At 37.7% G+C, this 25,287-nt stretch overlaps 1 protein-coding gene across 1 annotated transcript in view; it reads right to left on the reverse strand.

The window, feature by feature from the left end:
• Positions 1-3,780: 3,780 nt before the first annotated feature.
• The window catches only part of LOC139961581 (sodium- and chloride-dependent GABA transporter 1-like), a 60,053-nt gene continuing 38,546 nt past the window's right edge, over positions 3,781-25,287 (reverse strand). Inside the window, exons 4-13 of the mRNA XM_071960887.1 lie at positions 22,445-22,577; positions 14,537-14,671; positions 14,167-14,270; positions 12,760-12,884; positions 12,000-12,112; positions 11,589-11,720; positions 10,230-10,332; positions 9,517-9,617; positions 7,745-7,912; positions 3,781-6,580 (exon numbers count right to left, since the gene is read on the reverse strand). Coding sequence (XP_071816988.1) covers positions 6,428-6,580; positions 7,745-7,912; positions 9,517-9,617; positions 10,230-10,332; positions 11,589-11,720; positions 12,000-12,112; positions 12,760-12,884; positions 14,167-14,270; positions 14,537-14,671; positions 22,445-22,577 — 1,267 coding nt within the window. The 3' untranslated portion in view covers positions 3,781-6,427. The remainder of the gene's footprint in view (positions 6,581-7,744; positions 7,913-9,516; positions 9,618-10,229; positions 10,333-11,588; positions 11,721-11,999; positions 12,113-12,759; positions 12,885-14,166; positions 14,271-14,536; positions 14,672-22,444; positions 22,578-25,287) is intronic.

Consider the following 25,287-nt stretch of genomic DNA (forward strand, 5'->3'; position numbering starts at 1 on the left):
ATGGTGGCAGCCAGGGGCGTATCCTGGACTTTAAGAAGGATGGGTATGGCTAGTGGTGTCGTTAAAGCCGACCCACTTTCAAGGTCTTTGCAAATGAAGTAGAACGAACGGTTACATTTAATCTGAGGGACACAAAAGTTTCTGCATAACATTTTAAGTGTTAAAACCTCGATGTTAAGAAACAGCCAATGGTATATCGTCACTGTTAGACTGAGGGGTTTCAGATTATGTGTGAACAGCACATAGTCTGGATAGAATGGCGCAAACCTACAACCAGACACATTATACAGCTCCATTGCATAGATATTATTTAGTCGAATATAATGTCCAAGTTAATTTCGAATACATGCGGACATGATACGGATCTAATTTCCGCATATGTATTCCAATCAGAATTCACAATTCTGGTTAATACGTCGTCTATAATTCCACTATTCACATAAGCTTCAAATTTAATGGCCTCATAGAGTAATTGATGCGTATACGTTCACCAATTCATGTACATAGCTACATAGGTACACGTAGGCTAAATCCATGCAAACTTCGATTCATGGTCGAAAAACCGAATTCAATATTCGAGTAGCGCGGGGGGGGGGGGGGGGTGGGGTACAAGGCAGCAGTCGGAATTTTCTGGCTTCAAAACCCATCCAGTTGAAATTTCAGACACTACCCCCCCCCCCATCCAATCACCAGGCATTAGCTACGTCCCTGGATATAGATATACACAAATATAGACCGCATTGACGTATATCTATATCTTATACGTTTTAATCATTTGCTATGCATGAGCAAATCGGTCCCCGGAGAAATGTATCCTTTGAATGTTAGCTTGATATGTATTACAATTTACTGGGCGGAGATAAACGAAATATCAAGGGATCTAATTAATAATGATATTATTATCATCATTATATCTTCATCAAATTACGTAATATGTTATTGAACTCATTATCAAGCTGTCCATTGAGGTTCATTTGTAGTTTTAAAACATACTTGAGATAACTCAGAATATTTTCCTATGTAAACTATATTTCGTATACTTCCTGTGCCGGAAAAAAACAGGAAAGTCATTTGTCATTCGACACAAATATGCCTATCGTTTAGGACTAATGACTTGAAGCAAAACGAACAAGAAATGGTTGGATTCATGGACTGTGTGACTTCTCATCAGAAAAAAAGAAGCCTCTTGAAACAAATTGTGTTGATCATGGGCGGCGATCATGGGGGAGAGGGAAGGGGGGACATGTCCCCAAATATTTTAGGTGGGGGGGATATAATATCTAATATCCCCCCAATATTTGGTGGCATAGTTTTTTTGTGTGGCAATAAATAGAAAATAATGCGTGAGATTATTTATCCAAATCATATTTGGCGGTGGCTAAAACTTCATCCAACACATGCTGGCATGAGGTAAATGACTATTCGTGGTCGTTTCTGTGACCTGTGACCGTATAGCATGTTGTCACTCATGATTATTATCATATTGTCTGTACATCTCTTGTGTATGAGTGTATAAGTATGTACAATCATATATAACATCGATATGGGTTCACTGGGTTTCCATTTGGCCTGTTTCCCTACAAGATTTCTAATCGCAGGCGCGTAGCCAAGAGGCGAAGGGGAGACCGCCCCCCCCCCCCCTCGAGCATAAATTTTTGCATTTTATTATGATATCGAAGTTTTATAGTAGCCGTTATAAGAGGTTTTAATATTTGTACACCAATAAATTAACTGTGTCTGAAATTTTCGAAAATTCCCTCGTGCAGTTTTGACCGGTCTGTTAGGGGTTGAAGGGGGTTTTTCTATATTGGTTGTCCATAGATGAAATTTCGTGCAACATTATGTGTATGTTTTGAAGTGAATTATTCAAATTCTGAACAAATAATGGGCTTAAACCTTGAAAAGTGGGGCTGACGGGTATTGTGGGCCGTTACGTAGTATTACATACAAAAGCAATGATCCACAGGAGATGTGATGAGGTCGAACATGATGTGTGACTGGTGACAATCTTGAAAAAAGTTATGGATGAAAAAGAACTATTGGGAATACCTTGGTTCTCAGGCAAAAGTGTACATCTGGTTGGTCATTTTCAAGCCCGAGAAGTGCCATTTCCGGTGACCTGGGGGGCTATCAAAACCAGAAATTTTCTTGTACGCTTCGCGCCAACCAATGGTGGCGCTCCGCTTGATAGTAATTCGCCCCCCCCCCCGGGTTAGTAAATCCTGGATACGCGCCGGTATATATATATATATATTTGTTCAGAAGCAAATGTCCCCCCTCCCATTATTTGAAACAAATCGCCGCCCCTGGTGTTGATACTTGAAAGTATTAGAATTACCTTGAATATTTTTTTTCTGCCGGTACGTTGTATAATTTATCATACTATAACATTGCAATGAATATTCATCACCTCTGTGTAGATTTTTCATCTTTTTCAGTGTTTACCATTTTATCTTTAATTGCTTTAATTGGTATCCGACTTTCGTTCATGTGTTATAAAATGTAAGCCACTTGGAAGAAAGTTGGGGTGCAGGTAGGGGTGGGATCGGGTGGTGGATGGGAGGAGACACGTTCTGTCCCCATGCTCCCAGCGGTCACTGCCCCTGTATATATTAACGATATTTTCAAATATTTTCAAATACATAATAGTATGTGTGGATAGATATACGTTGGTTTATATCTTATGTCGACCTAAAATGGAGATGGTGTGTCATTTCTTAAAGACGACAATCAGTTTCCATAGGACGAACAGAGCTTTCAGAAAGTGGAAGTCATTGAATGAAAGTTGTTCTGATTACTTGTTCCGAGAAATCTCGTCATATGCTTACAGAATAGCTAACGAGGAAAACCTTCTGAGAAGTGGATCGCACCGTGCTACAAAACAACTAGACCATCCATGTACTGTCTCATATATTATAGCACTTATTTTTCTTTGGCATATTTTTTTATAGCCGTCTCCCTTGACAACCTGCAAATTTCTGGTGGGGGAGGGGGGAATTTCCTCATTGTCTTAATGTATCAATTTGGCTTAAATAGTGCGAAAAAGTGTGTCGCGAACTCCTACACAGTGAGTCAGTCCAAGTACAAACTTGGTGGGTAGGTAGGTGCCTGATCATGTTAACATGTGCCTGCTAGATTGACGACGTCATAAGCCAAAGATCACAAGTCGAAGCTCAAGAAACCTCAAAATTCTTGTTATCTCCAAATCAGAGCTCGGTTTTCCCTAGCTTTTCGGGGTTGTTCATCAAAGAAGATTTCTATCATACAAGATAAACTTGATTCGGGGCATTATTTCAATAAAATTTCTTTGCAAGGCAAATGGTTTGAGATTATGGCATAATATAAAGTGTAATTGAAATGCGAGGGACAGCTAACTTTCTTTTCTAAGATAGGCCTATATGGGAATTATACTGACAATCCATAACAGCGATCGGCAAAATTTTACACCCACATCAGCAAGGATCTTCCATGAGGTGTGAGCCACAACATACCAGACATCACCACAGAATCGATAATCAAAACAGATGAATGTTGGCAACTTGATGTTGAAAAACACGGAGTTATTCGATCCCAGCCTTTAGGCTCCGAAAACTATAAATAATTTTTCCAACGTCCGGAAAAATCCTGCTACCCCCGAAATTTTTGCTGGACCCATTTGGGTGGTGGGGGTGGGAGGGGGTGGGGTGGGGATGAGTGACTGCCCATAGTTTGCGGAACGTCGATCGATAAGACGATTTCGAAACAACAAATGAGACAATAAAATGGAATGACGAAGTGAAGTTGTAATGACATTTATATTTTACTTTCATTGCGTAATGATTTGTAAACGTTTTAATTCGTGCGTAAGGTAAAACCATTGGCCAGGGGTTAATTCACACGTGATACCAATATGCAGGCATAATCTATCAAACCTATTGTCTATACATGTAAGGGTGTAACACTAATATAATATAGTCCTATAAAATAGAAAATAAAACCTTGGTTTGTACCGTTCAATCTTGGAAATGAACATCTTTAAAATCTGTTTTATTCTAAATTTTATTCTAAAGTCATGCGGATTTTTTTTTTTGTCTTCCTTGTTGTCAACTTCGTTGTCAGGTTTTAAACTATATGCCCTTTAATGCATGTTAACAACGCGGAGACATATTTAAAGCAAAACGTGAATATGTGGTGGGAGGTGGAGGGGTGGGGGTAGGGTGGGGTGGGGGAGGGGTGTGAGAGACAGACGGACAGCCTCGATGGTATTCCTGGCTTAGGAAAAATTGTGCTTGTAATTGCAAATATATAACACACCAGGCAGCAAATATCCTTGTTTCGTTACCATAGCAATTGGGCAAACATACCGTAGGATTTACCCATGCATGGGTTATATCTAAACCTTACAGTCTCATTTGCGCAAATGAAAAATTGGTCACTGCAATTTAACTTAGTCTCATCAATTATGTCGTGAGGCGCGTTCCTTGTAGATAGACAAATATGCGAATCTTGTGGGTAAAAGTTAGTGGCGCTATTACATTAAACTTGACGGGAAGCATTGGTAATTGCTTAGGTTATTTTGTATTTTGTAGTTAGTAACATTCACAAACAGATATGAGCAAAATCAATTCAGTCTTCGTAAAAGACTCAGTTTCTTCTTTTAAGGGATAACCGTTGTTTTCTTTTTGTCTGAATTTGTTTAAAAAACAAACATCTCTTTCGTGGTTTAAGAGTGTATAATGTGCTGAATATAAGTTTTAAAAAAAAAGTGAATTTTTTTTTCTTCAAAAAGCAAAATTATTTACAGAGAGATTTCTTTTCCAAACTCCGATTACTATAACAAATCAAAGCTGTCATGGATCAAGTAAAATATTTAAAAAGATTGTAAACGCTATTTACGCTAACTCAGTCGAGTTCTATGGGAATATAAGATTTCGAAATTCAGTTTTTGTTCCTAACCATTTTCTTCAGTTGCAATTAAACAGGACTTTTGAGTTTCCTAAATATGTTAATACAAAACAGAAAATAAAAGTTACTCCACAAATTACTTAGTGTACTCATCAAACTCATTATAATAAAGTTGGTGTGTTTTTGTATATATTTATACTTTGTGCGAATGTTTACACTACTTCCTTTTGAAATACAAAATTGTTATTTTCTTTCAACAAAACGAGGTAAACAAAGTATGTTATACCAACAACAACAAAAACCAAACCAAAAAGTTACAAAAAATACTACCAACTACTAGTGTATTTGTATATAAGTTTAGCGGTAGGAAACATGTATAAAGGTATAAAAAATTGTATGTACACAAAACACCCTTAGCTAACATTTTACATAAACCGATTTTATAGAATTATGTTCTTGAAGTTATTCTTCTGTGTTTTTCATGGAAAATCAAATTCCTATGAATTTATTAAAAAAGAAAAGTCAAACCAAGCATTTCATTAGACTGAGTGTATACTCTAATGAAGTCGGCAACGTATGACGTCATGATCACGTGGGTACTAATCTGCTGAAAACGCACGTGACTCTCTAACGTCTCTGATTGTCAGTTAAGGTCATTTGAACTGCATTAAAATTAAAGTATGCTAAAACTTTCAAAGGTACTTTGAAGAACTTAGTCCGACTTTTGTATGTACACAAAACACCCTTAGCTAACATTTTACATAAAACCGATTTCATAGAATTATTTTCTTGAAGTTATTCTTCTGTGTTTTTCATGGAAAATCAAATTCCTATGAATTTATTAAGAAAGAAAAGTCAAACCAAGCATTTCATTAGACTGAGTTGTATACTCTAATGAAGTCGGCAACGTATGACGTCATGATCACGTGGTTAATAATCTGCTGAAAATGCTCGTGACTCTCTAACGTCTGTGATAGTTAGTTAAGGTCATTTGAACTGCATTAAAATTAAAGTATGATAAAACTTTCATAGGTACTTTGAAGAACTTAGTCTGACTTTTGTTATTCTCAGCAGGTGTGAAAGTGTTTTGAGACCTGAAGTGAAATGCTTATCAAAACACATGATCAAACCAAATGTCTTCAGTATACAGTAGCAAATGGTTTACTTGGTATTAAATTGGTACATTTAGACTTAATTTCCAATCAATCATAACAAATATTTCCGTGTTTTATGTATTGCTATGAGCTCATTTGGCATTACAAGGAATGTGTATACATTCAAGTTACAACCACGCTACAATTTTGCAGTGGTCTATCCTGTTTGTTGTTGTTTTTCTATTATTTTTTTTACATTTTTTTTCATTAAGAGTGATAAGACCTACCACTATTACTACTACTACCAATTTACTTTCATTTTCCATATAATTTCAATCAATTTGATAAGGATGGGAATGTTGGGGGCTTGGAAAAGAGGAGATGCCTGGATTCACCAACCGTCAAAATTGAACAAGAGAAGAACACAAGGTTCTTTCGTAAGGAATGATTCATACATCGGTAGGTTTGGTACCTCCTATGGCATTCGCGTACGATGGCGGTGGATAGGACTGGTACGGATATTGGTGACGTGCTTCCGCTACACCAATTCCGCGATTGATATCCGTTTGAGTCCAGCGAGGGGTGGTAACTTTCTGGAAACGCTGGTGATATAAATATTAAATATATGTATAAAAATATGGATACATTTGTAAAACTAATTTCTTATCTTTTTGGTTAAGGATGTTAATTGTATTAATTACGACAGTTACGCCTTCTTTACATTGTCTAACAAATGAGGGCATAACGTTACCATAGCTACTGTCAGTGGGTAACGTTAACATTCAATGCAAAGAAGAAATATTTCTACAACAACAAAAAATGAAAAATTGTAATGAAAGTACAGATAGAATTTTTTAAAGCTTAGCAAACATTCCATTTGTGTCAGTTTTTAGTACAAATAAACAAGATGATCATATAATAGCTGTTAAATGATGCTTTTGATGAGAATTTTCCCAGATACCAACACATAGACCCGCTACTATGGAGTAGTGGAAGGTTTAGCCAATCAAAACAGCCTACTATCAATCTGCTATATCTCGAATTATGGGCAAGATATTGAGATGGGAATATTATTTGTCTACTTAATTTTATTTTTATGAGGATAACATTTTTATGATTGTGAATAACAGGAGGAGAGAATACGATCAATGTTCCATTGGAATTTTCAGCTGTGTTAGGTGCGGAAATGACTTATCTTTGGAGAGCATGCATGGTATAGACAGGGGCAGTAGAAGAGGGTTTCAACCTGGTGGGAGTGGAAGGGCACACACTTCGAGGGAAAGTGCGGGGATATGTGTCTTTGACTAGAGCAAAACACAAAACTTAAAAACCCAGTTTTCCCCAAAAGGTAATCCCCCGTGGAATCCGTAAACGCAAATTAAATATTTTCATGTATTTCAACAACAGAAGGGAACAACCTAATTACAATTGTTTGCTTATTATTTCAACAGCGTTATATATTTTTCTATTTTCAACGAAAAGGAGCTTTTAAATTAAAATAAAAAATCAGGAGGGGTAGGGGTACATTTTATTACCAAAAAGGGCACTATTTATTTATGAAAAAAAAAATGTTCCATAAGGTTTCTTTGGTTCCAAAAAAACATAGACGGAAAAAAGATATGATATTAAAAAATATGATAATTTACTAAAAATATGATACTAAAAATATGATATGATATGATAAATATAAATATGATATGATACTCAAAAAAAGGATATGATATGATACTAAAACAGTAAAATGATTGTTGCAAAAGAAGACTTACTTCCATGATGGAACCCTCAGTAACAAGTAAAATGTAAACCATGTAGATAGGAACACAGATCATTGAACTCAACCCGAGCATCCATCCGATAACATAGCCCCATGTAGGATACTTATAACCTTCGTAAGTAAGAGGCTTATGTTGGATGAGACTGAAGAAGAAAACGCCCTGAGGAAGAAAAATGGAAAGAATGTTACAAATGACCTATACATGTCACCTACACCCCACCCCTACCCTAAACCGCACACAGGGGGAAAATAGCACCAGACAGTCCGAGTGACGATATATAGGCCTATATGCATACTTTTCATTGTTTCAAAGGTCACCAGTCATTTTTATCTTAAGTCAAATCTAAGATTATGTGCTTACTATTTACATAAAATGCAAACTGTTTCTGTGACATTTTGGAACATGAATGACTGCGTGCGAAGGGGGGGGGGGGGGGGTGGGGAGGGGGGAGGATGGGGGAGGTTGATGACCATCGTCAGTCGGGCGAAATTGTTAAGTAGGGGATATTTTAATATTCAGCCGGGAAAAATCAGACCACTGCTTAGGGTTTACAACCTCCCGTTCTAACCTGACAAGAATCAAGAGTATTTACTAGTAAAGCCTTTCGGATTAGAGCTAATAATATCCCTAATTTACAGTCCCAATATATGCTATATAAGCTATTTCCAGGGGGCAGGCACTCCTCTGAGGTTACTCCTCTGAGTCTAATGTTTGTGACTTGAATCAGACTCGGACCGCTGACATTTGTTAACCATTGTTTTACATTTTTAGAATATGTTGTGTGAATGTTTCCATCGTTCTTCCTTGCATGTTTGATGTTTAACACTAATTTAAAGTTCGTTTTTTTTTTGTTTCAAATGAGATAATTATCAGTCCAGTCTCTTCTTTATCCAATCATTGTAAATAAAAAATTGTGAATGCGTAAAATGGTAGAGAAATATTCCACCTTATATCTCTCAGCTGAACTCTCAACTGAAGTTCCCTTCGCATTAAATAGAATGTATGTCCAAGGTTTCAGTATTTCTTTAAAATATTTTGAAAAGAGTGAGAGAGGATGGGCAGGAAAGAGCGGGATAGTTTTATAATAATTTAAAGAAAACACCAACCCAAACCATCATCTTAAGCTTATATACGACAGAGATCTTTGTGGAAAACAACTCCCCCCCCCAAAAAAAAAAAAAAACATAAACAGCTAAGAAAAAAATATTGTTCCACTTTGGAGATATCATATATTATTAGCTTGTAAATCTGTGTGATGTCATAGTACCACTATAGGATCTGAAACTTTTTACTTTCTCATTTCTTATGTTCAAGGTAGAACAATGTTACCAGTGTTATAACAGCGTTGCAGTGTAACAGTGTTGTAGTGTAACAGTGTTGCAATGTAACAGTGTCGCAATGTAACAGTGTTACCAGTGTTAACAGTGTTGACGATAAAAATCACTGCCATCGTTTGATCATATGAACAGGCTTCAATATGTGAGATTTAACATTTGCAAAACCCATCCCCATTACGGAAAAATAAACATTAGTATAAATAACGCACAAAAAAAAAATAAGAAAATGAAGCACATGTGGCTCGATGATGTCATATTTAGACTTGATCAAGTCTTCAGCCTTATGTCTATTAAATCTGTAATATCTCTCAAACGGAATATTTTTTCCTTATAACTGTTCAGGTAAGTTATTCATGAGAGCTATACCTCTATCACATAAATCATTAATGATGGTTGGGTTTGTTGTGTCTCATATAATCTACTTACGACGCAAATAATAGGAGTGAAGACGACCCAGGATAGCTTCCACCACAGGTACGGTCGGAAGCCCAACATTGTCTCCAAATTGTCGTAGAAACGATTTACTCCTGCAGACAACAATATGTATGATGTTGATAAAATATTATAACAACTTCTAGCTACCGATTACGGTGAAATCGGTTCATATAAGCAGATATCGCCATTGTGCAAGCGGAACCCTTTTTATAAACAAATTTAATTCACCCAATATGAAACTTACAACAACATATATTATTGTTCTAATATTTACATTATTTTACTAAATAAGTGGTTAAAACCTGAGTTTCGTAGACGTAAACATCCACATAGGTACACACATAGGTATACACACATAGGTACACACAGTGGGAGTGTTAGCTCAGTGGTTAACGCCGGTGCCTTTTAATCATAAGGTCCCCGGTTCGAGTCATTCCCAGAGTAATGTATGTCGTCCAGTTACAGAGTTGTTGACAATTGACAATTCATAATCATGGACGTTAAATATTAATCTAGAAGACTGACTTCGGTCAGCTTGCGGCTTTGATAAGCCAATGAAGGCTTCTTCGCGAATTCCTGCTTACAGGAGGATCTAAAATACATACATACACTTTTACAAAACTGAATTTAAATAAAAAGTAAATATGTTGTCGACATCACAATTAATTAATATGTGTTATAATAGTTTGGTTTGTTATTATTACCGTAGCACCAAGCAATTCCAATTGTCTGGAAGAACATAAGGAACAGAAGACTGGTCCCGCTAGCAGAGTAAGCGTTGAAAAGTTCAAAGACATAAACGCCGCCCTGAGAAAAGAAAATCACGATAAATATACTCTGTTTAGTTTGTAATATTCTCGGTTACAAACTTTCACCATTTATCCCAATGTTTCTTTATTTTTGTCCTGTAATACCGTAAGTGGGGATTAAAAACAATAATGAAATGATTAATGCGTTGAATGCACTGACGATGTCATGAGAGTTCGTTGGAATATGGGCGGAGGAGCGTGAGGGGAGAGAAAGCATCCCGAACGGGCAAATATTAGTAGTTTCGAAACAGAACCGATCGATCAAGGCTAATAAGTCAATTTAAAATAGGGTATTATCGCATCATGAAGAAAAAAATCGAAACGTAAGGAAACGCAAATAGTATAAATAAAGTCATCAGGAAACAAGTTTCTGTCCCACTAAAACTACCAAGTTAATCTTTCTCAGACGAACGCGATCCAAGAAAAAAAAAGGTAAATAAATAGAGGGCGTACTCGGACAATAGTTGCATTTAGTTTTCAGTATGGTATCCTGACATTCCCAAACTGGTAATGATGCTTGGCTTTGGTATTACAGGAGCAAGGGACCAGGTCTGACTATTCGCTCTTTGACACGTTCTGCCGATAAACTTGAAAAGTCTTCACGTAACGTGAACGTGGACACCAATGAAACTTGTTTTGAAAGTAACACAATAAACGAAAACTGCGAGTAATGAAAAGGGTATATAGGTTTAACCTATACTTTCATTAAATAAAATCAAGTAATAAAAATGAGCCATCATGATAAAACAAGGAGTACCGGTATGGGGGATAGACTTCCAAATTTAATACCCATTCTCGTCATAAGAACTAGCATCGGGCGCAAAATTAACAGAGGGACCAGAAGTGGTGATAATGAAATTCAACAGCTCCCATACATCCCTATCACGTCCCCATAATAGAAAATAAAAAGTTATTTTGGACAACTGGATGACAAGCAAATAATCTTTCTTGTCACAGTTTGCCCAGACCGGTACGCTGGACTTATTATGGGATGGAGCGTTTGCTAAATATGTGGGCCTTTCTTCTGAACACCATCCTGTGGGAGAGGTCAATTTTTGTACAACAAAGGCTGCCTAAATGCAGAAATACCATATCATTTTTTGGCGGGTTACATTTCACGCACCACGAAGGACCATCAGGAAAATGTGGACCTATGGAATAGTGGGGGGGGGGGGGGAAGGGGAGTGGTAGTGCGTACGTGCCTGGTTTCCAATATGATAAAGCTTATTGTCCTGTTGTCATAGTGATACGTACCTGAGTAACCATGGAGAGACCGATGAGGTATGAAATCAAACACGTGATGGCGATGAAGATTTCTTTGTGTTTACGGAGATAACGAGGCCATTCGTCGGTACAAGCTGTGATAAATCCTTCCATGCAGCAAAACTATTCGCAAAGAGAGAATATCAACTCAAATGTTAGTTTCTCAATAGGAAGAGGAGAAGGGAGGGGGGGGGTGTTCAGCAAAATCAACTTCCAATAGGCACATTCCTAAGCAGCATTTTACGTAGTAAGCCCCTCGTAGCAAGATAATAGATCAACCCATCTTATATATAATATGGTTACTAACATAAGGTTCCGACCATGTCAATGTACATTATATTTATAAAACAAAAATAGATAGCATATTGAATATTATTATGAAATTAAAATTAATATTATCACCTGACTGTCCAGACCGACGAAAAAGAACATGGAGAAGAAGAAACAGGACCAGAGGGGTGAGATGGGTAGTTGTGCGATGGCAGCCGGGTAAGCAACGAAGGCTAGACCCGGACCTATGAGAAATGGGGAGGGGATAAAGAAAAACAAAAGATATTGTGAAGATATGATGAGATACGAATTGACAAAAAAATCACCCGCAAGAACAATAGGCTTTGTTTTTGAATATGCATAATGACCCGGTGTAACTCTTAGTAAGTCTTTTTCGTGGCAGATGGGACAGGAAAGTTGTAATTTCATTAATTCTAGTAATTTCTATATTAAAACGTGCACAGACAAACGGTATGTTAAATCACTATTGTATAATTAATAAGGAAACTCATGTATGTATATGCAACGTCTATTCTCCTAAAGACAAATTTCTGTCAAAATATAATTTTTATATTGAGGTATCCAACCGTGTATGGAGGTATGTTGATATCTAATTTCTCATTTTTAAGTCAAAGGCACCGAGTAATCACATTGATAATTATTGGATCCAGTGTTCATTGACAGTTGTGATGTCATAGTGACGTCACCAAGTCTCTGTAGGATATTATTATGAGTTTTCGCCTGATGTACCTTTACGAGCCAGTACACGCAGTGGAGTGTTGTAATATCGAATTTCTTTGGAATGTATTTTCAGCTTCCCTGAATTTTAATTACATACAAGTAACGTTTTTTGCCGTTAACTTGAAGCGTAAAGAAAAAATAATGAGAATACCACTCGCGGCCACGTGTTTGATGTCTTGATGTTGAACTTTGGCCAGATGTCCAAGAGTCGAGAATATCACAAAGCCCGCGAAGAAGCTCGTTCCACTGTTGATGCAAGTCACGATCAGAGAATCTCTGCGAAGATTATTAACAAAAAAAGTATACCTTTGATATTTTCTTATAAAAACATCTAAAACAGCATCCTTCGACGGACATATATAGGATTGTAATGTATTATTTAGGCCGTGGTATATAAGATATCCCTCACATTCTGAATAAAGACATGACGATTTTTTGGCTTTTTGGTCGACGGAATTTTTTAGCTAGGAAGGTTAAAACTCACTTCTTCTGATTCGAGAGATGTTTTGTACAATTCACGATTGTATGAGTAACTGAATAAGGGTTACAGATGTTAGTAACATGTGAATGCGGATGTTTTCATTGGTATGGTTTTTATAACTTTTCCCCATTGCCCACGTATCCTCCGCGGCTTCTACCCCCCCCCCCCTTCCACCCCCACCCCCTCTCTCTCCGACCCGTTTTTACTCAGTCATCATAATATTGTGATTGGTAATTACTGAAATCCTATGACCATACTTTACTTTCAATGAGATTCGTATAAGTATATGGTGTCAAAGATAAAGTATATTGTGTGACTATATACACTGTACAACTGCTCGTACATACTTGCAATAAGCACAGTAGTTAACCGTATCGGTTAATTAATCTCCAAACGACCCGATTCTTATATACGCAAAGTATTCCAGGCTTACATAGTCTGCTGGCATGAAGTCTGGTAGTCCTCTGTACAGGTTTGATGTTGCTATTTGCTTTCAAGAAGTACAGACACTTCGGCCCGGGAGCGGGGGATAAGGGAGCGGAAGTGGGAGATAATGGAGGGGGAAGTGTATGGCAGTCCCGAAGCCCGGTCTGAATCAGAGGGACAACGAACAATCCATTGTAAATCTCATAATAAAGGCAAAATGAAGACTTCAAAAGGGGGTTCGGAGATATAAATGTCCACGAGGCCCTGGCTCTCAACAACACGTACCGTTGACGCTGATACACCAAATTAATAATACATTGGGAGCCGTGTTACATACCGTATTATGTTAGATGTTACGTTGCAAACAGAGATCAGTAGGTTACCTTTCTTATACATATACATACACTTTGAGTTATCGTTATTTATTTCATTATCATCATTATGTCTTTCAATTTTGAAAGAATTTAACGGCCTTATAAAGATACCAGTGTAAGATTAAGTACTCTCATACTGGTGCTTAGAGCCTTGTACTCTTACTCATGTTGTAGTACTCAAAATCGGGTATAATTATTTAATTTTCACGAATAAGACATCAGAGGGTGTAAACATTTTTAATCTGGTTAATAAGGCAATTTGTCACGAAAAATTTACCTATGTACGTTGTTGTCAAATTTATTGTAGCTTCCCAACGCCACAAGGCTCCCGAGTCCGACACCGTAAGAGAAAAAGATTTGGGTTACAGCATCAAGCCATACCTGTGAAAGAATTAAGAAACAACCTGATGTAATATTTCTTCACGTTTCCCTCCTCACCGTAGAATTATCCAGGATGAACCCTACCCACCCCCCACCTCGCCCCAACACACATACCATATCTGACACGATTAAAGAATTAGTCTTCTAGAATACAGTAGCCGATAGGCACCTTTTCATCTATTCCATTACAAGAAACGTCTTGCGCCCCCATTTTTTGAATTGATGGATACCAGTACACGTTGAAGCGACGGGGACTACGTACGTACCTGGGAATCACCGAGCCTGGTGAAGTTTGGTTTGATGTAGTACACGATGCCATCCCAGGCACCGTCCAGGGTAATACCACGAATCAGCAGGATGAATAACATGACGTATGGATACAAGGCAGTGAAATAGACAACCTATTGGAATAAAATGAGATAAAATAAATAAATACAGGTAGAACTTAGTCTAGTCCTTTAATTCTGACTGAAAATGGTTATAAAAGCTGGAGGGACAAATAAGGATTCACTATTTGTCGATCTGTTATAAGCAGGAGTCGCTATAAGTGCGTAAAATAGATTAATTCTGATCCCGGAGAATTGGTCCTTCGCTTTTGTCTTATAATTATGATGTAAAGTGTGAATAACAACACGAGCTACTCTTAGAAAGTGCGCCAAAAGTGCGCCAATCTTTAACGAAATAACTGTTTTTATTAGTCATATTTATCTAGGCGTGAGTATTATTCCAACAGCTGCTTTGATAAATTGATGCATATATATCCGCATTCCTCGTGCGATTTTTATTATCGCTTTTCTCGTTTTGTAGACATTATCTGTCAAATCATTTGTATAATCCAAGTATGACGTCACTACAATCTACGGTACCATTACGCCACACATCCCTGAATTTGTACATACATAGAATCAATACAGCTGCGCGTAGAGAGTTGTGTATGCATTGCAGTTGAATTCAGTTGTTACAAGTGTAACCAAGGGAGTGTCATATACTGCTATTTACTGGTGTAACTGTAGTGTTATTACTGGTGAAAACAGGAAGCTGTCACGACTGGTGTAACAAGGGAAGTGTCATTTACTTTGTAACCATGAGGTGTTATGCACTGGTGTAAACAGGGAACTGTCATGGGTGAAACTAGAGAGTAGTTATTTGGTGTAACCACGGAGGTGTTATTAGGCTTGCTGGTGTTAGCAAGGGATTGTTAACACTCACATGTAACCAGAGGGCGTTCATTATTGGTGTTACCATGTGGTTGTTATTATGACTACTGAAAATTGTTATAGATGCATCAACCTTGTTTGTCACCGATTGTCATGTAACGTATGAATTCCTACATTGCAATCAGCCCGTGTACGTATTCAGTAGTGTGTCGTAACGTTATATTGTCTGTAAAATTGTCATATTAAAAGTCATAATTCGCTCTCCCATTTCTTAATATTGTTTTAAGAAGGACGTGAAGTTATACGGTTGCGAAGTGTGGTATTGACAGACTGTTTTCGAATTTCCTTTGACCTTCAATTACCTTTAGACCGACGTTGCACTTACAATTGGCTTCCAGAATCAATATGGCCCGTCATTCCCTGTAGCTCAAACTGCCGTTTATTGCCATGTGTTCTCCGGTCATGTGCGTTTGTTTCATTCCCTTCACTAAATGAAACCAAGTTTAACAACTTTGAATGGTTTATTGAAGAAAAAAACTAAACGGTCATTGACCGGCCTAACCTAACCTATACGCCAAGAAGTCACCAAGCATGGACCAATCACAACAAAGAATTCACGTCGCTATGACTATGCGCTCACAACACGATGGTAACTAACTTACATATTTGGGAGTAAAAGGAAATCAGACAAGTGTAATTGAGAAACTGAATAGGCTTAACTTAAAAAATAAAAAAAATAAAAAATTAATGACTATTATGAGGGGAAAGACGACTTCTTGTTCAACACCATCTGCCGAGTAAAGTCCAAGACCTGAAACTTCGAAGAAATCACCCCAAAACATGTATCAAAAGTTTAATGATTTGGTTGATATAAATAATTTCAGTCCTTGCCCTGATGGAAATGGAAAATGTATAGGAGCCTCAATCAACGACACAACCTTATTGGGTTATCTCATTTTCTAGGAAAGCGACTTTGCGGTTTTTTTTTTTTTCAATTGGGTTGCTGTGCTCACTTATAGTCCCCTATAGCGACGTACGGTAGCTTATCACATTATTAAAGTAGAATCCAGGGTACGACTCATGAAAGACTCTACAGTCTAAGAATGATAGGCATTCAAAACACATTCTCTATTCCAGCTAGAACTGCATGTGCCTGCAAATACGCAGTATTGTAGTGCGCGTGAACAGTGGCGGAGCTAGGGGTATTGGTCAGGGGCGAGAATGGTCTGTAGGGGCGCTTTCGACACTATCTAAGCGGAGCGCCACCACAGGTTGGCGCGGAGCGTATATAAATTTTTTGAGTAAAGATACTCCCTAGATCGTCGGAAATGACCCTTTGCGGCCTTGCTAATTTGCAGATAAACGAAGAATAAATAGCTGTTAGAGCATTTTGTCAGAAAATTACACCAACAAAATGTGACAAATGTCAATAGGTAGATGAGAGCGCAATAAAAATGTCAATAATCGCGAATAAGTAAAAAGTGGTAAAGAGCTGAAAAGGGTGCCAGCAGTCCATTTGAGTCCGTCGGGGGGGGGGGGGCATCCGCCCCCTCACTGTATGGACGCTACGCCACTGCACGTGGAGTGCTTGCAGTATTAGGAAGAACTTTTCGGTTGTTCATGGTGTTATTTTTTGGGCGGACAATACACCAGGCAGTATAGTCATGAAGGTACCTACAAAGTGAGGCGCCAGTGATCGCCGTGACAGGCTCATAATAAGTTGGCTACGCAGCTAGAATCTGAAACTGCAAATGTACAGAGACTATATGAAACTTTAATTTTCAACGTCCCGTCATGTAGGTATCGTTCACTTGGCCAGTAATGCCAATATTGTAACGCGCACGCACACTACAATAAATACAGAAAATTTGCGAGGAATAAAATGATACTTTTAAGTTTGCTGGGTCAGCAAATATTCAATTGATACGGGTTTAGTTCCATAGTTTTCTTGTAAAAGATATCTGAAGTGAAATGAACACCCACATACGCACATAGCCACTTCGCATGCGCAAAGAAAGTCATGTGATACGGATTGGAAAGCAAACGTTGAACCTAAAGTACGCATTGACTGTGCATTAAACGTTTATAGGTAGATTTGCTTGATGACGTCAGCCCTCCGTTTGTTACATGTCGCTTCTTATAGCATAATTATGACGCGTGTTTTAGTCACGATGCTGTGCGCAAACATAATATTCTGTAAATAAATTGCAAATTTAAAAAAAAAATGGTTCAGCAAATGAACATGACCCTATCAGCAGCACTATCATAGTAACACGACCTACAAATTCTCTCTTTGTGATGCGACACTATAAGCAAATTTAAACTTGTAAAAACGGCCACTTTGGCGGAGTTGAGCCCCATGGAGAACCGAATCGCACGAACTCTTTCGGATAGAAATCTAGGTAGATTTATAACAAAAACAAAAACAAACCGAGCGAAGACAATGGAAAGAAGGCTATTTTTTCGCCTTTTCATATTTTCATGAACTTTAATTGAGGTTAATACAATTTTGACTCGGACTGATTTGGTCATTTCTAATTTTTCTTACTTTTTTTGCTGGTGTGTTCAAATTACATCACCCATCGAAAAGGTCAATACAAAAATGTGCATCTCAAGGACGGATCAAAACGACAGTAACTTTAACTTGGATTCGATTGAAATAAATTCCAGCTATAATCCTACCTTTAGGTGATTTCTCTTCTCCCTAAACTTGACTCTCGTTGACAGATTTGATTATATTAAGGAACAATGCAAAGGTTCAATAAACTCTGTCAAGTTTGACTAAGCCGTTCACCAGTGTACCTCTTACATTTCAAAGGGATATTTCTGTGGTAGATAATGCGACAGTTACAGAAGAGAAACATATTTCTACACTTTTACTGTTGAAAAGATTGTTTGAATGTAAACAAATGTTATACCAGATGCTTCCTTTTCCTACAGTAAGTGGAGCACATTATTGGCATAGTCCTTGATGTCAGCATGGCGGCTGTTGTCAAGGGCGTAGGAACCGGGGGGCTGGGGGGGGGGGCACCAGCCCCCCAGTGAAAAATATGGGGGGCGGAAGTATCATTCCGCCCCCCCCCCCGCTTGGCAAGTCAGAAAACCCCTTTTTCATTTCCAAATGAGAAAAAAATCTCATTTGGAGCACCAAATTGCATCTAAGGCCAGGTGAAAATGCAAAATTTTTTAAAAAATGGAGTGGGTGTTGAAGTGTGCTATATTGCACCAAATTGCATCTGAGGCCACCTGGAAATGCCAAAAAATCCAAAGGGGAAGGGGGACACCCCTCCCCTTAGACCCCTCCCCCAGGTCGGCCATCAGTCTTCAGCCCCCCCCCCCCCACTCAAAAGTACCTTCCTATGCCACTGGCTGTTGTTCAAAATGCCTTTCTTTCCAATTATGATATTGTTGCTATGTTTTGCATTTATCAAATTTGACACATTTGGAATGTTTGCTCACTTGTCAATATTCTCTTCATTAAGATACAAATTGTTTGTTAGAATATTTTTTTATTTTCGTCACTGGAGATATGATTTGAACAATTATGAAGAGAAACACATGACGTCATCACTATCTCTGCTGTTACCAGATGCATGCAGAAATATTTCACGAATTTTAAAACAATACTTCTCCACGTTACAATATGACATTGGAATGTGGCACTTACCCAAAGATGTATAAACCTTTTCCAGTTACATTTTGTTATTAAACAATGAGCTTTAGCCATGGGAACATTCCTTTTAACAGAAGTTCGATATTTCTGCGACAAAGGCATGCAAAGACTTGGACGAAAATATTACCTATGTTTTCTATCAGCTTCCTTCAGCTTACGTATAATGAAGTTTACTCTACATCTCGGCCGAATTTTGGGAATGATGCAAGTTTAATCTTTCAAAATGAAGATCTGTAGTAAACGTCATAATTTATACAAAATTCTATAAAGTTTAACCTGTTTTTGGTACTTTGCGGGTGTCAGGTATCTTGACAACTGCATAGGAAGCAAACGAGGACAGATGGAATAATTTGAAATTGACTTATTCTACTGTTGCATGAGTTTTGAAGTTTTCAAGAATTGTATCACTTGAGGTGTCTTGAAATAGCGATGTGTGGAAGACCCTATAAAGTAAATACCAAACTTTATAACTGACATTTTAACCATAGTTCTTGAAAATTAGGATGTATTTCCGGCACGGTGCCAACTTGAATCCATTCCAATCTCCGTTAACATACTTATGGTAGGGGGTGTCGTTGTACCTGCACACGCTAGCCTCAACATATAAATATAATTAAAAATGTGGAAAGCCCTTAAAAAAGTAGTACTGGAAAAGAAACAAGAAACGTTGGTGGATTCCTCAGTGAATGAAAAGAAATACCGTAGATTTAAACATATTCGGGATGAATTCATATAGGTAGCCATTTTTATACAAGCTTCGTATCATAAACATGTAGTTAGCTTCCATTAAAGAGTAAATGGCTATAATTTCATCCATATTTAAACTGAATACTGAGGCTATGAAAAACACAATTTAATGTCACTCATTCATGTGGTAAAGCATACTTTTACATAAAATATATTGAGTAAACTGGCCTCGAAATTAAAAAATCTGTTGTGAAACTATATATGTAATAAAATAAAGCGCCATTTTTGCATTGATCTGGTTTGGTTAATTTCTCATAATTTGACATAAAAGGTAAGAGAGAAAAAGATTAAAATCTGATAATTTGCGATATAAGAATCCCATTACAATGCAGTTCATTTGTAGGTGACTAAATGTAAAGAAATGGTAAGGAAAAGTCCAAATTTTGAAATTTCTATTCGCGTTTTGGTTGTGATCAACACTATATTTGAAATTACTTGGCAGACGACACTGCTTGAATCGAATTTGGCGCCAAAGTAAGTTTAGTAGGATATCGTTCGTATCATAATCTGTGCGGTTACAATCGGGATAACTTCGTAAAAAGTTCTCCCATGCAAAACAGCAAAATTGTGCAGAAGGGCGGGCTGTAAAACCGACGTTACTGCTCCTTCGGGAAGATATTGCCAGAAAAATCCACGTATAAATGTACTATTCTACACCATCATAGTTCTTTGAACTAGTAATGACATTAAGATATTTAATCTTCTTTGAAAGTAGTCATTTTGTCGTTGTTTATTTGTGCTTTCACATTTTTCTTCTTTACCGGTATGTATATGTGGCATTAAGTGAGACTTGAAGGTGATGATACACGATGACATTTATTGAAGAGATAGCTAAAAAGGAAGAAGCATTTTTGTTCTCAAGAATGTTTACGAATAGATTAAATTTGTTCATGACCTTCGGGACCAAACATTCCATTAACAGTTACACCCTTTTGGGGATAAAATTCATGTAGGAGAAAAAGTTACATTTTATTAGTAGGGTATAAGGAGGGGTGGGGTGAGGCGAGGGGAGGGGAGCGCTGAAAATTGAAAACCAACAGACAAAGTTATCTTTCCCATCATATTTGAAGGCTGCATGTACATGTGTGTAACCAAGGAGGTGTTATTTACTGATGTAACCAGGGAGAGGTTATTAACTGGTGTAAACCAGGTACTTGTTACAAGTGTAACCATGGGGAGTGTCATATACTGCTATTAGCTGGTGTAACTAGTGTCATTACTGGTGAAAACACGAAGCTGTCACGACTAGTGTAATAAGGGAAGTGTCATTTACTTTGTAACCATGAGGTGTTATGCACTGGTGTAAACAGGGAACTGTCATTATGGGTGAAACTACAGAGTAGTTATTTGCTGGTGTAACCACGGAGGTGTTATTAGGCCTACTGGTGTAAGGCCAGGGATAACACTCACATGTAACCAGAGAGCGTTCATTATTGGTGTAACCATGGAGTTGTTATTATGACTAATGATATAACGAGGGAACTGTTATTACTGGTACAATCAGGGATGTAATGTTCATGGTGTAACATTAGGGAGCTATACAGTTTGAGAAACATGCGAAAGATGATATACTCTCAAATATTTCACGGGACCAAGAAAATTGAATGAAAAAGGGGACATAGGCCCATTATCTTTTTGACGGAGGTGGAGGGGGGGGGCTGGGATGGCATAATTTACACAATGTAATAATGGTTCAGTCCGTTTCTGTTCTAAGGGTTGTGGGCTTTCGGGTGGGGCTTGAAGGCCCTTTGGTTTTAGCTCTGGTTATCTGGAATGAAATTATCACGGATTGAGTGTGTCAATGGTCCTGTCCAAATATAACCATAATATAAGGTATAAGACAAAGACTCCCAAAACTTTGTACAGTCGATTCAAGTTGACGAGGACAAGGGTCATGCAACCCATTGTGTACTTCGCCAAACGTAGTATGACGTCACACTTCAATACGTTAGTCCATTGTTTTATTTTATTGTAATCGGATTTTGGTTTGGAATTTTATCGAACATTAATTGAACATGACAAGGCAGTACACTAATCTATACCCACATAACATGTGTTGAAATGTGAAACAAACCCAACCATGTTGTCATGAACAACTGTCCAAAAAACCGAGACAATCTAATTTCATTTGGAAATTGTTTTTGGTTGTAATGACAAAAATGGAGACTTGGGCAAGCCTAATATCAAAGACAGAGAGAGAGAGAAGAGGGGGGGGGGGGGGTGGAATTAATAAATAGCTTATCTATTGCAAAATCATGTATAGTCCTGGCATTTCAATTCGATCATAAAAGAACCCTATTCAGAGATAGCTTCTGTCCATTGTTCATTTAAGCTTGAATTGATAATGTTTTCCTGCATTTGCTACCTCGATAATTTTCCTTAATAGCTAATCGCTTTTGACAACGTTGAGTTTTAAAACTATTGGCATTTGTAACATGACGTAATACTGATATATAGTTAGTTATTATTAGTAACACTGATCTACCAAACCGGAAGAGATTAGTCAGGCTTAGCTCTAAGTGGAGGTTTTATCAGTACCTCTATCAGCTTAAAGGTAAAGATGACAGTTGGGTTTTGTTTCTTCTTTAAATAGTTACCTTCCCGGTCCACTTGATGCCCTTCCAGATACAGAAATAACAGACGACCCAAGCAAGTAAGAGTGTAAAGACCAGGGGCCAGCGTATGGATCCAGGTTCATCAATTCCACCGGTTTCTTCTAACACGAAACTCCTGCGAAAAGAATGTCCGATTAGAAATCACTTAATCAGTGTGTGTTGGGGGGGGTGGGGTGGGGGGGAAACACACTTCAGAGGGCATTATATAGTCGATGTGACATTGATAAGGGGAGGGGGGGGGGGGTTAGCGAAGCAACAGTGCTTTACCCTAAAGGCTGTCGGATAAACATGGATTCTCATTTCATTATTAACCAGAAATGCCAGTAATTGATTTCTTTTCAAGATCAGGGCACTTTTTATGTATTTTCTTTATGTTATCAACAACAGGACACTTAAAATGACATTTTGTAAGCTTATAAAAAAAATGGCACTTTTTAAATAAACTAACTGGTATCTTTTGATCATAAAAGAAATGAGTTTTTCTAACAGGAAACAATGAATAATCACAAATACGATTCTTTTACTTATACATATGGCAGCTGAGAGGGACTGACGTCATGGTATCAAACATTTCAATTCTCTTTACACGGGGAATATCATAAAACTCAGACTGGCGTTGCGTTACAAAGTCGTTGCTTGCATCTCCTATAGTATGAGGGCCATTGAATTCCATTTGTGTTTGATAAAATAATAGATTAGTGTATCACTGAAATATGGATGTAAATGAATATAAATAGACACAATCGGCGACTCCGAGCAGCGGTGGTCACGTGACGTATAGTGGGTACAGAATCATAACAAACCATCGCGCGACATGTGCGCAGTGTTTAAGCACGGGGGATTGTCGTAGTTTTATTCTCTAAGTGTAAGAATGAAAGGATCGAGCATGAACTATTTATGCATTTGACTGGGATGGCATCATATGAGAGGTTCAAGCAGTTCTTAAGGTTTGTTTGTCCAACTTTGGACAATGAAGATGTGATCTACTGGGGAAGCAAAGCGAGCAAACATCGACTGTTGATACTGAACAGCTACTTAATGAATTGTCATATGAATTTCATGATGCAGGAGATGAAGAGAAAGATTTAATTCAAAACAGTTCATATAAAATGACAGTGCAAAATGAACTTTTGTTAACCCTTATGAAGTTACGAACCGGGCAAAAAATCTGGACCTTGCAGAATGCTTCAACATTTGTAACAGTACAGTGTCAAACAAAATAATAACATGGATAAATCTACTGTACGTAGCACTGGTAACACTGAACATTTGGCCACACAGAGACATAATCATCCAAAAGTCACCTAAGGAATTTCAAGAAAAATATAAAGACACGGTCATAATCATAGATGCCACTGAACTAACTGTCCAAGTGCCAAGTTCACTTCAGAAACAGAGTGAGTGCTACAGCAACTATAAGCACCACACTACGCTAAAGTCATTGATTGGCGTAGACCCAATGGGTGGCGTTTTTATTTTTTCGCAACTTTTCGAAGGGTCAATAAGCGATAAAGAAATAGTAAAGCGAAGTGGGTTTCTCTCTGTTTTAAAAATGAAACTTGAATGTGGAGAAATCCTGCCAGGGGACGGTATCATGGCAGATCGGGGTTTTAATATTGGAGAAGACCTTCAAGAACTTGCCTTAAAACTAAATGTTCCCCCCCCCCTTCCTCAGGGAAAAGGGTTGCTTCAGTGAAAAGACATCATACGAGCTCAGAATGTGGCACAACATCGAATCCATGTAGAAAGAGCCATAGGAAAAGTCAAAAGGTTCAGAATTTTTTCAGTCATTGATCCCTGTATCCATGTTTGGAACTATAAACTAAATTTGGACAGTAGCTTGTTCGATTTCAAACTTCCAGAACCCTGTTATTTTCTGATGGAGGAGACGAGTGATTTTACATTTTGTTTATGTTGATGATCTGTCCGGCTCAAATCTTGCTTTCTAAAGTGTAGTTATTATTGGCTGTACCTTAAAATGCAGTTTTTTTAAGTTTTTTAATATCAGTATTAAAATGCAGGTGCTATGAACCAATGTATAAGATTGTAGGACTATAGGAGTAGGATTGTAAAGTAGGATTTTGAACTTTGCATGGTGGAAATACTATCCAGTAATTTTTGCGGTGAAACCATAATGATCTCCCAATGAGTTGGGGTGGTTCTGAACAAACAATGGTATTGAAGACGATCAGAGCTTACTAATCGAAACGTTGAGTTGCTAAAACCACCTCAACTCATTGAGAGATCATGGTGTTACCTCAAACCAATATATTATAAAGATTGTTGTTAATGTTAATTTACTGCCGTTCATTGCCTTAAAAGTTAAATGATTATGTTTCCATGTTGTATTTATTACCAGGGGCAGATCAAGGATTTTTTTTGGGGGGGGGGGGTGGTCATGCGTACACTCATAAAGTTTACCATCACAGATAATAACCCCTGCATATTGTCATCTTTTTTATTTGTCTTTGTGAGAGCAGCCCCCTCCCCCCCCCCCCCCAGATTACACATGAAGAAATTCAGCCAGCTAGGCCAACATTTCTACATGTGTTATTTAGTCAAATTATAGGATGTTTTCATGTAACTGCAATAATTTTCCTCTTGCCAGGCATCATACATTATTCAATCAACTCAAGGTAATGTTGAAAAGAATTTGTTTTTGTAGATGACATACTGTAGATGGTTTACTCTATTCAGTACATGATAGTTGTTGTGTTGAATACATGAATTAAACTTATAATAATACTGTTTGTTCGGTGTCAACCTGGTTTTCATTTATAGATCTGATAAATGGAATGGATTAAACACAGAAATCAGATTGTTTT

This window comes from Apostichopus japonicus, chromosome 20, assembly GCF_037975245.1.
Source record: "Apostichopus japonicus isolate 1M-3 chromosome 20, ASM3797524v1, whole genome shotgun sequence".
Lineage (NCBI taxonomy): Eukaryota > Metazoa > Echinodermata > Holothuroidea > Aspidochirotida > Stichopodidae > Apostichopus > Apostichopus japonicus.